This window comes from Pterocles gutturalis, unplaced genomic scaffold, assembly GCF_000699245.1.
Source record: "Pterocles gutturalis isolate BGI_N339 unplaced genomic scaffold, ASM69924v1 scaffold40381, whole genome shotgun sequence".
Classification (NCBI taxonomy): Eukaryota; Metazoa; Chordata; class Aves; order Pterocliformes; family Pteroclidae; genus Pterocles; species Pterocles gutturalis.
Genome location: NW_010101824.1, coordinates 1 through 11,571, shown reverse-complemented (window position 1 = coordinate 11,571; position 11,571 = coordinate 1). Strand labels below are relative to the sequence as shown.

At 39.7% G+C, this 11,571-nt stretch overlaps 1 protein-coding gene across 2 annotated transcripts; it reads left to right on the top strand.

Annotated features, from left to right (window-relative positions):
• Positions 1-1,780: 1,780 nt before the first annotated feature.
• Positions 1,781-6,915, top strand: LOC104460875 (chromosome unknown open reading frame, human C5orf24). Of its 2 annotated transcripts, none has more exons than XM_010084609.1 (2): positions 1,781-1,813; positions 3,870-4,855. In XM_010084609.1, exons 1-2 carry the CDS (start codon positions 1,781-1,783, stop codon positions 4,437-4,439), a joined length of 603 nt encoding a protein of 200 aa, XP_010082911.1. In that variant the 3' UTR covers positions 4,440-4,855. The 2 variants fall into 2 exon arrangements, with proteins under 2 accessions (XP_010082911.1, XP_010082920.1); XM_010084618.1 differs by lacking the exon at positions 1,781-1,813 and adding an exon at positions 6,164-6,915 and having other exon boundaries at positions 3,872-4,299.
• The last annotated feature ends 4,656 nt before the right edge of the window (positions 6,916-11,571 follow it).

Genomic DNA, 11,571 nt, shown 5'->3' with positions numbered 1-11,571 from the left:
TAGAATCCCAGAATGGTTTGGGTTGGAAGGGACCTTACAGATCACCCAGTTCCAACCCCCTGCCGTGTTTCATCTCCCAGCAGAAGAAAGCAAACAATATCAAGCTTGACTGTGAAATACAAAAAAATCTTAACGACATCCTCATACGTCGTGTATTGACTGATGAGCAGCCTGGCTGTCATCTGAGCAAAACAAAATTTCAGACTCACCTGGCTAGGGCTAAAGCAGGCTAACTTTGCAGGAACTCAGGAGAGTGGCAGTGCAGCTGTGCTTTAAAAGGAGGGGTTGTTACCGTGTCCAGGTGCGGGTCCCAGATGGATGGTCCTGTTTCTTTCTTCATTTCTAGCAGCGGTGGAGCTTCTGTGCTTCGTTGCATGGGAAGCTCTAAGGCTGCCTCTCTTTTCCCAAAGCTAGCTTATCTAGTTGTCTCCACCCTTCCTCAACGTTTGTATAGAAATAAATCACCAGATAGAAAAGGATCCGTACAGAAAATACTCTACAGCCACTTTCTGGTAAAAATACTTTGGAAATATTCCTGAATTTCATGACTATAATGCCTCATCTTAACTATTTGTTTGCATAGAGACATTCAGCCAGTCAGCTGAATCAGTTTAAAAAACTGATTTAAGTAAACTGTTGCAAATATCTTTTACGTGTCTATTTCCAGGTTTAAAACAAGTAAGTTCTATTTCACTGGAAACTTTTCTGGCCGGTTTTATTTCAGAATGCTTGCACACAAAGTTGTGTGTGTTTGGCTATACAATTTAGCTAGAGTGTGATTTTTAAATTGGCATAGCTTTGCATTTTATACCAATTCTCATTTATACTGTATATCTCCTGCCAAGAAACATGCTTCCACTCTACAGATAGACTCTCTACATTCTTTTATTCCCTGATGTCTTGTGAACAAAGTAAAATTATGCTGGAGATGTCCATTTTAGGGTAATTAAGCTTGATTACAGATTTCCTTTTTAAAACTTTTTCCAAAAAGCCTTAAATCAAAAAACACAGAATATGAACTTTGGCTACTAATTGAAATTTTCATGGTTTGATGAAAAACGGTGCAGAGAGGGGAAAAAGAAAAAGCATTAAAAAAAAAAAAATCCCATTGGCAGTCTTCCACCAAGATTGTGGGTTTTTTTAAGCTTCCTCTTGTAAGAAATTTTAAACAGTTACTGATTTGTGTGTCTTTCTTTCATCAGTTACAGCGATCCTGGCTGTTGCCAGATGGAAGGTAAACTAGCATCAGCCAGTAAAGTTAGTGTTTTGTCGAGAGCTCTCGGGGATATTACAGTAGACACAAAACGTGCATACGGTGATGAAGCTCCACCGTTTGCCAGCTGCAGCAGGACATACTCACTGGCTAGGAGTACCTGCGCTGGTTCTCCCCAGGAAAGATTGATGGTGTCTGTCGGAAAAATCCCCGACTGTAATGAGGAGAAAAAGCAGAGAGTACGAATGTAACATGGACAGGAATGAGTCTGAGCGGTGGTCGGTCTCCTGAGAAATACCAGGGGCCCTCACTTTATTCGGCGCCTTCTCCCTGCTCTGGTGTGTTCCTCGGGTACTGGGCAGCTGAACTGATCCTTCTTTGTGGCAGCCGAGCTTGGAGCTGCTTTTTGGGGACGAAGCCAGTATTCCTGCGTTTAAAGTGAGTACTGAGACAAGAATGCTGCTAACCGCTCCAAGTGTCCTCTGGTGTGTCAACAAGCAGATGAATAGCCTTTCAGAGCCCCCGGGCTTACTCTCTCGGCAGCAGAAGTACGCTATCAGAACCCTTATGTTTGCAGTTACGTATCATGAAAAATCTCAGGTATTTTTTGTGATATTGTGAGCCCTATTCTAGTGGGGTTAAAGGAAGGTAACGTGTTTTTGAATGCTAATTGTAGAAAACCTTTTTCTTGCTGCACAGAAGAGTCTGTGTGGTCTCTTGACCTGTAGCTTACTTCCTTTGTTCTTTGCTAAGCGCAGGCTTGCTAATTATTCTGAGTTGTTTTGTTTGCTAGTCAACACCTGCAATAACAGCGGTTTCACGATTGTTCCATTGTACCCCATTCAACACACCAGAATTGTAGCACTCGGATAACCTCTGCTAGAACCATCTAATATTTAACCTCTATTGCTATCATAATTTCACTATTGGACATAAAACCATATTCATATATTTGCACAAAGTAATGCATACACTGTAATGCGCATTTGACAAGCCAAGGTAAATCGGGTGTTACAGTGGGGAATGTATCCCTCCTAACCAGAAGAAAAGGGCATGGGGATTTACTCCTGCGTAAATAAACCATCTCTGCTGTGTGCTTTCTCTCTGGCTGGGAGGAGTCATTCATAACTGCCAAATAAATTCAGTGATCAATTGTAGAATTTAAGTTGCATTGCTGTAGGTGATATTCCAGAGCTACTGCAGGGGAAGTACAATAAATCTTCCAGACCTTACCTACTAGAGAAATTTACCACAGGAAGAAATACTTGGTGTCCTAAGCATGACTGTAGGGCGCAGAAATACTCTGACGTGCCAGATATTGATTGGCTTAGTCTTGCCTTCAGCATGGCTAAATATTACTATCTTAAAGTGAGTATCTGCAGCTTTTTTAAGTTGTAGAACCAATATAGTTGAATGGGTGAAAATGCTGCTCCTTGGATGGCTTGCTGGCTTCTTATGCTATCACCACTACCAAGAAATCTGAGGCAGCATCTGTGCAGTTGGTATTTAGAAGCATTAATACTGAAAAAGAACACCACTAACATTATCAATTGTTGTGATTCTGCCCCAGTACATGTGGTGCAGGGATTTGATATGATGGATATCAGCATAGCCAATTTACTTAAAAGTCATTGCTTGTACTTATGACAGTGACCCTACGTGGTTTCTAGCAGCTGGATGTCAGTTTGTCCATTGGAACCAGGATTAGCCTGCAGTGATGTGTAGGTGAGAGTCACCCTTCTGCCATCCTGAAGACAGGGCTTTGATTCTTGTTTGAACAAGCAAACCTGTGTAAACAGAGCACAGCTCAAGTTGGTTTTGTCTAACGAAAAGAGCAGGCTGTATGAAACAGTTATTAATCTCGATAGGCCACTTTGTTTTCCAGAATATTTGGCAGTATGTGACAATGTGCTCATCTGTAACTAGAGTCGTGTTGTTTTTTCCACAGTTGTTATCTCTGAGCTGGCATCACCAGGAATTTTTCTCACTAGGACAGCAGTGGCATTTCTGCAATCTAACATCTCGTACTTTGTAACAGATTCATTTGGTACCTCTGCGTTCTCAACTATGGCACCATTGTCTTTGCTGAATGCCTTCCCTGTTTCTTTTTTTCACATTAATTGTGACAAGAAATGACAAAACTGATTCGTGTTTTATTAATTTGCTGCAGGTAAACAAAAAAAAAATGTAGGATCCTATATATACTAAATCAAGAGAGTGATACCGTATTTTTCCTTGGCTCACAGGTGATAGGTTAATATTGCAACTAGAATGGCTAGGATTTAAATGAGGTTCAGTTAGAAAGGTTTTGAAATCATGGTTAGTGAGCAGATATTGTGTATCTCGGTTGCTGAAATGCTCTTGTTCAGTTATTTAATGTACTTCTTCCCTAGTTATACCTGTGTGAATAAGGCATAGTGTAAATTGTCATTTTTAACTATGTGTGAAGGTTACCATGCAAAACCTCAAGTGAAAGCTTAATAAAACTTCTAATTTAAAGAAGTAATTTACTGACACCAATACTGCTTATTAAAAATAGGCAAAGTAGTCCAGGCTAATTTTAAGAAATAAAGGTAACTTTTGAGAGATTCTTGCTCGTGGAACACTGCAGTATTATTATATATTGATGCATGGTTCTCTCTCTTATTTTTGGTAGAAAATGATGCACCCTGTTGCCAGCAGTAATACAGCTTTCTGTGGGACCGGCAAGAGTTCTTGCCTTAACGAAGACAATGTGAGATCTGCCGATCAGTTTGACTTGTATGCCACGCAGCAGAGTAAATACAGCCACGCAGTCAGCCACAAACCCATCGCGTGCCAGAGACAAGATGCATTGAACGAATCCCACTTGCAGACCACAAGTGGCAGGAATATAGAGACAAAAGACGAACTAAAGAAAAAGAAAAACCTCAACCGATCTGGTAAACGTGGAAGGCCATCAGGGACCACAAAGTCAGCAGGGTACCGAACCAGCACAGGGCGGCCCCTGGGGACCACCAAAGCAGCTGGATTTAAGACAAGTCCAGGCAGACCCTTGGGTACAACTAAAGCAGCAGGATACAAAGTCAGCCCAGGCAGACCTCCAGGTAGCATTAAAGCTCTATCACGGCTTGCAAATCTAAGTTATACTTGTGGCAATGCAGCTTTTCCCTATCCTGTGGCGCATAACAGAGGAGTACATGCTGCTGCTGAAACTAGTTGCAGAATCAAACAGCCTAATGAATGAAAGGAGAGAATTAGTAACTCCTTACTAATCCGCTTTCCTCTGAAGTTTGGCATGTTCCTTGCATTTTGTTGTAGTGTTTGCCTAAGTCTGAGTTTCTAGATTTTATTCAAATAATGCCATAGCCTACGGGTGCAGTTCAGTAACTTTGAAACCGATGCTGAGAAAGCACTGGTTTAAAGGGTTTTCTGTTGGTTTTAAAACATAATTTATAAGAAAGTCTGAAGTGATGCATTATGCCTTGGTGTCCATACTTAACTAATGTCCATGTCCCTAGTTTTACGTTCAATTTCTGGTACATTTAGTTGGGTGGTTATACATTAAATAATTGAAATAAGGAGGACAGAATTAGCTGGCTCTTGGTTCATTATGTGGCCTATCCCACAATAAGGAGCTTAGCCAGATGAGTTATTCTTGATAAGAAAAATTGATAAAGAAAGCAGCAAGCTACATTTTCCATTTGTGCAGAAGCTTCTACAGACCTCAAATAGATATTTAAAAAACAAACAAAAAAGCCAGCTTTTTTTTTTTGAAGTGCAGATTTCAGGTGGCTTTTGTTTCTGGAGTTGTAGCATTAAGTTAATTTCAACTAATGCTTCAAAAATCTTTTATAAAATATTAAAGAAAACTGAGCATTTGTAGAGTGTGTTACAGTTTCACAGCGCCTTACTAATACAAGCTGATTTGCCTTTAGGGGATAGCTGTTCTTTTAGTGATGCTGTTACAGGATTCCGATGTGTAATTTTGAAATGCCTAATATACCAAACCACAAATTATTCTTTGAAAATGGAAATATTTTATAAGAAATTAAGTACTGTTCATTCTAGTTACGCACTTGGTTAATATTAAACAGTATGTTCTTAAATCTGTAAATAGCTATTTACACTGTTTTTTGCCTTTAAAATCTGTGCTGAGGTGGCGACAGTTTAATAGCTTTTAAAGTATTAATCTATAATGTTTACAAATTAAACTTTTTAAATAGACACTGTTGCCAAGTTTTCAGACTTAGTTTTGCCAGATATTCCTGGAAATACAGTTATTCCGTTGTTTGACACTTATAGTATATTTAAGTTATGGGAGCTTATATATGTACCAAAGGACAACATTTATATGATTTATAAAAGCAAACTGTATAGCTGATGCAAACAGGATGCAGTTTACTGCACTGCTAGAGCCCAGATACAAAGTAATGCATCTGTGCATGCAAGCTGAAAAAAAATGTTGTTGGTTAACTACAAATACCTTTCTTGACTCAAACTAAAACCTTCTCTCCTTCCAAAACAAATGTTCCATTTATCAACTGGGTGTGTTTAATTTTTCTTTTTTAAGTGTGAGAGAGTGTGTGAGTGTGTGTGTAAAAAAAAAAAAAAAAACCAAACTTTAACCTAGACTTAAAAAAAATCAGTCCTCAATGTTGCATATTGTTTTACTGGAATTAAACCTTTTTTTTTTTCATCTGGAAGAAAGTTTAAGTTGTTTCACATATAATGTGATATTATGATAAATTTGTAGCTTCAGGTATCTGGGGAGGGGCAATATAGAGAGTTTGCAGATTTGGGGGAGCATAAAAGTTTGGGTTAACTGAGCTTGTGTTGAGTGAGTAATGATGCTGATAATTTTTGTTAATGTAAATGCTATTCTGGCCTGCTGTCATTGTGATGAGAATTCTTGATTTCAGTGATGACAACTTAAGAAACAGATGTCATGTTTCATACCTTTTTTATCAGGAAAAAAGCAGCAAGCCTTCAGGTGTTCCAGTGATGCCTAACACATATTGAGCTGGACTTTATGCTGTACTTTACAATAGGTGTTGAATTGTTTTGGGGGAACTGTGTATGCACTGGCAACTAGGACAATGAACCTCAACTATACTGGATGATGGCTCCTTAGTCAATAGATGAACTAATGGCAGCTAAACTGCTCCTAAAAAATAGTTTCTCCGTGCTGAAGCTATGAAATCCAGTTATACGTTCTGTTCCTCAACAAACTCACAAGTCTGAAATTTAGCAATCTTTCTCAGAACGATGTAACTTCTGACACGTGCAGAATGCTAACGTGAGTTAATTCACCCTCAGGATCTGTGTTGTATTGGCTGTTTTTAATCAGACGATTTTTCAAAAAAAGACTGCTTTAAGTTCTTTCCTGAACTCAGCTGGGAAAGCAGTCCTCTTCAGCTGAATGTAATAACTGCAGGAGAGTCACACCTCGCTGGCAAGGAACATGTTGCATGTCACCACTGTACCTTGGAGAAACTCCACTTCTTACCTCCTCCTGTTTATCCTGTTTGCTCCTGTTTCATTTCTCACTTGTGCATCGACTCGATGGTGCTGTGCTGTGCGTCAGGAGATAACGCAGATGTATTGCTGTTCTGCTAGTGTAATGAATTTTGTCCTCCAGTATGCTGACGAAGTAATGAAATCATCTAAGTGATTTCTGTTCATTACAGTGTTTATTAATTATATCAGATGGAATATAATCCCAGTAAAAAACAATTAACATTGTCAATTGTGAAATGATGAGCATAAAGTAGAAAAGTGTGCAGAGAGTCTAACATGCTGCTTGGCACTCTAGATTTAGCAAGGAGACCAGAAACATGCTGCTGGACATTTCCGAATTCTGATTCCTTTTATATCTGACTGTAGTTTACTGGTGCCATGCAGCGAAGGGAAGAAAAAAAAGAAGTTAAGAGATTCAACGTGAACTAGAAATGGAATTTTCAAATACTTTTCCTGTGTATAATCTGCAGAATACATTGTGCTTTTTTTCAACACTTTTCTTTCCACGAGAAACACTGAAACAGCATGTTAATGCCTAAACTTTTATTAGCACCGATGGGGAAAACTGGCCTTTTCCCCCCCTAGTATGAAAACATTACTCATAAGGTAAAGTGCTTATTTTATATTCTATACCATAATTCAGCTATTCATAAGCTAGGATCACTGTTGTGTGTTAATGCTGTTCAGAAGATCTACATGTCAAGTTTGTTTTTTAATAATTTCTTTTAATTACCAAGCTTCTAACGTCTTATACATAAATGAAATGTATTAGCTTGCTGTTATTCCTTAATGATGCTATACAAGCTCACTGTTTAATATACATAGAGTAACTGCTATTCAGTTTCTGATTAAATTTACTTAAACTTTAAAACCAAATAATTTTGCTACTATAAAGTCTTGCACTGGACATATTCAAGATGCTAGCACCATATTTTTGGCAGAAAAAAATCAGATACCATCAGAAGTGGCTGACTGATATCAAAGATAGAATTTTTAAAATCAGCAGTTAGCTTTGTCATTAAAGCAATGTTCTTTATATCTCCAATTTAGTTAGACTAATGAAAATAACTGTGTATCAAGAGCCATTAAAGATCTCTGTTCTGAATGAATATATTTCATTTTGGCTGAAAGATCTTAAGAGTTCAGTCAGGACAAAACCAAGCCTTGTCAGTGAAAAGTGATGTGTCTGTGAAAAGAATTACTTGGAACTACAGTACACAGAGTAATTCAGATGAGAATTGAACTCCCTCCCCCATTTTTGAAGAGCTTTAAAAGGCAGAGCAATGTGAAGTCATTTGTCTGATGGTTTCATGAGCTGTGACTCTGCTGTTCTTTGTTATGTGTATAATAATGTTTCACGCTATCCTTAGAGCTGACAGCTAAAATGGTTGATAACCATCATAATCGCTTTGAACTTCAGACTTCATTTCTGACCACAAAAGAAGTTTATTCTTCTCTGTTTTAATGCATATATTTTAACACTGCTTAAATATATTTATGACTTTAGAGGCTAGACCTTTCTCCTTGTGATTTTTTTTTTTTTTCCAAATAGAAAAATCTGTATTTGGAAATTTGAACCACTTTCTGATACTTTAATCATCATTTGCTTTTCCACAGGTTTACTTTGGGGGAAACAGTTATTTAACAGATTACTAGTATCAGCACCCCGTCCTCTGCTGTAAAAAGCCTGATTAGATACTGTGTATGTTTTTATGTCCATGAACTCGAGCTACTCGTGTGCAATTATGTGTATGGGAATGGAGTAGTGTTCATGATCTGTATTTACATCATCATATGGATGTATATTTATTAATAAAGTTAATACTTTAAAACCTAACGATTTTTTCTCTTGGCTTTATTAAGTACCTTTTAAATACTGGCTGAAGATGCGGGTTTACAGCATATCACACCAATGGCCGTAACCCTTCTCTCCTGTCAGTGGAAATGCTGTTTATTCTCCTGACGTCTCAGTCATAGTTAAGTGACTCGAACTGCCACTGCAGTGTTTTTGGTACACCTGGTACAGATTTCACTGAAAATGAGGTGGCTTGGTATGTTTGTCCCTTGCCTTCCTGAAGTGTAATAGAATCCGACTGCACTAGACTGACTGGACTTCAAAATGCACACAGGACCTGGGAGAGCTGGGAGGCTGCTGTATTCTGTGATTTTTAAGTTGAATAAATAAGCCCACCCTTTCAGTGTACTTTGCTTTGTGAATTTCAGCCTGAGATGCGTATTGCTTGTTACAGGCAAGTCCCATATATTTGAAAGAAGGCAGAGAGCCCGTATGAATTGCAAAGTATCAGAAAATAGAGGAATGTTGCCTGTTTTTTAATGGATTGAAAATGCTGCTACAGTAACTTGTTCTTTCTCTCAAATATGAGGAGACGAAAGGAGTTATAGCTGTCTGTATAAATAGTAAACTGCTAACTTTTCTTCCCTCTGTTGCACAAGGAAATCAATTTGAGACTACTGGTAAACTAAACTTTTCAGGGAATGGTGGTCATTATCCAGTATTCTGTGATGACTAAGATGTATTTATCCTGGTATTGCAGCAATATTCCACTTTATCTTCGTTGGTGAGATGTGCTCTGCATAGCACCCAACTTCTCTTTCTTTCCTTTTTTTTTCCCCCTCTATGGAAGTTTTTCCCTAACTTTGGAGCAAGCTGGGCAGCCTTGCCTGCCAGCTGTAACCCAGACTGCTGGTCTGTGTTTCTCTGGCAGAGCACGCGAAACTGAAAAATTCCCAGACTTGGGATAAGCACTACTTAGCCATAACCACAACATCAGTGTGTTATCTGCATCATTCTGACACTAAAAAAAAATTCAAAAAGCAGCACACTGTACCTGCTACTAAAAGGAAAACCCTACCTAAGTGGAAATTCACAGCTTGTGGCCTAAGGCTTCATCAGCCAGGTGAGGAAAGCTAAGCAAACAGCATTCTAAATCACACAATATTATAACTTCTGGGGTGCGAGTGCATCCGTCACAGTTATACACTAAATCATACACGAATCCAGGCTTTTTAGGCCTGTTGGAAGTTGCGTGACTGCCTCCCATGGCTGCTGTGTTCTCTGCTGCGTAACGAACTGAAAGATAAAAGTTGCAACGCAGTGTGCTCCCTTGCTCCGCAGCTGGTGTGCAAGGCCAGGTGCGTTTCTGATGAGAGGGCTGGTTTGTGATTTATCCATCCTGACAGGCTGGCAGCTATGCGAGCTGCAGATCCTGAAGGAGTCTTTAAAATGGTTATATCTTTTAATAATTTCATTTATGTGTACGATGAGACACCAAAGCTTGCCTTGGGGCTGGACGGACATTTTTATACTTTTGTACCTCTGCAGTGTGAGCTCTTAAAATAGCACAGTGCTGAATCAGTGATACTGTCCCTATTAAATATGCTGGCTCAACAGAGTGTGGACTGAGACAAGTGAAGATGGTTCTTGACAGTTAATCATTTCAAGCTGTAATGCCTAAAAGGAAAGGAGCGATTCGCTGCCTTGCGTTGGATGCTATTTTTATCCGGGTTCTGCCTGTGGCTCTGTTTATTGTTCGACATTTAAGAGAGGTGTGGCCTGACCATACAGAACTGGCAGCCCAAAAGCTGCCAGCGTTCTGGAGCTGGCTCTCGCCCACACTGCCTGCATGGCCTAGGGATGGCAATGTCTCCTCTTCCCCATCGGATAAAAACGCAGCAAAAAAATCTGCTTACTTGCAGGGTTGCTGGAAGGAATCATTAGTTAACAACTTTTAACTACTTTGAAGATGAAAAATGTTGTGGAATTCTTAAGTGTTGTTTAAATGGTCTGAGACCAATAAATCTTCCTGCCTTTCATGTTGGTTTTTTTTCATACCGCAAAAGCTTGTTCTAATTAGTGAAAAAATATCACAGCAACAATTAGTGCAAGTTTGATTGCTTAATAGGCCTTTAAGATATGCATAATGCTAAAATGTGTATTTGCTGCTTCAAGTGGTCATATTTTTAAATATTAAACTGCAGCCATGTCGAGAAAACAAAGTCCCGCATCCCAAATAGCGATGTGGGATTGAGGTGCCCGTGCAACACCCATCTTCATCTATACGCACGTACAGTGTTCTCCTTGCTTCCTCCCAGGGTGTGTATGTGGCTCATACTCTCCTAGGTCGTAATTCTCACTTTTTGACAGTCGCAAAGTTTTTGCAAAATCTCACTGTGCACTGCTGGCGGTTTTAAGGAACACGGTAAAAAGGGGGAATCGGCAGTTGGAGTACTATGTTCATTTTCAAAATGCCCCAAATGGTCCTGAAGCTTCACTATTAAACTGAAAGCAAGAAAGAACTAATTCTGTGACAGGAAGAATATTACTTTATTTGCTAAAAAGAAATACCTGAATATTTTATCTTCCCTTTCAGCTTGGGAGCTTTAGTCAATATGCTGATGGACAAGAGCTTATATTTTCTTTTTAGTTTCAAAAAATACACCTTTAGTTTGTAGGTTTTTACCCTTACCCCAGCCTGGCTGTAGGTTAAAGTTTAGTTTTCATGTGAAAACATCCCAAACGGAATCTGTGCTTCTCTCCACGGGTGGGAGTTGGCCGCTGTGGCTGTTAGTGTGCCTTTGGTGTGAATTCAGGGGGTTGTGTGCCCGCAGTCACCCCGCAATCACACCCCCCGTCACGCTCAGGATGGCAGCTCCCTCGCTGTTAGAATTTTCACCGTGTCGCTGCGGTGCGGGGGGTCCAGCGAAAGAAAACTGGTTTAGAACCAAACCCATTTGAAGGTGATGCTGGCAGGGACCGCGGCCTGCGCTGCCCCGTGACCCCAGCAGGGTCCTGTCCCCTCTGAGGAGCTCTGGGAGCTCCAAGGCGACCCGGCCGGCAC

What these genes read in the sequence shown, in the direction of transcription:
- LOC104460875 (XM_010084609.1), top strand. Translation starts at nt 1,781, where the DNA reads ATGTTTGCAGTTACGTATCATGAAAAATCTCAG. An exon ending in CGTATCATGAAAAATCTCAG is followed by an intron (nt 1,814 to 3,869) that starts GTATTTTTTGTG and finishes TATTTTTGGTAG; the next exon opens with AAAATGATGCACCCTGTTGC.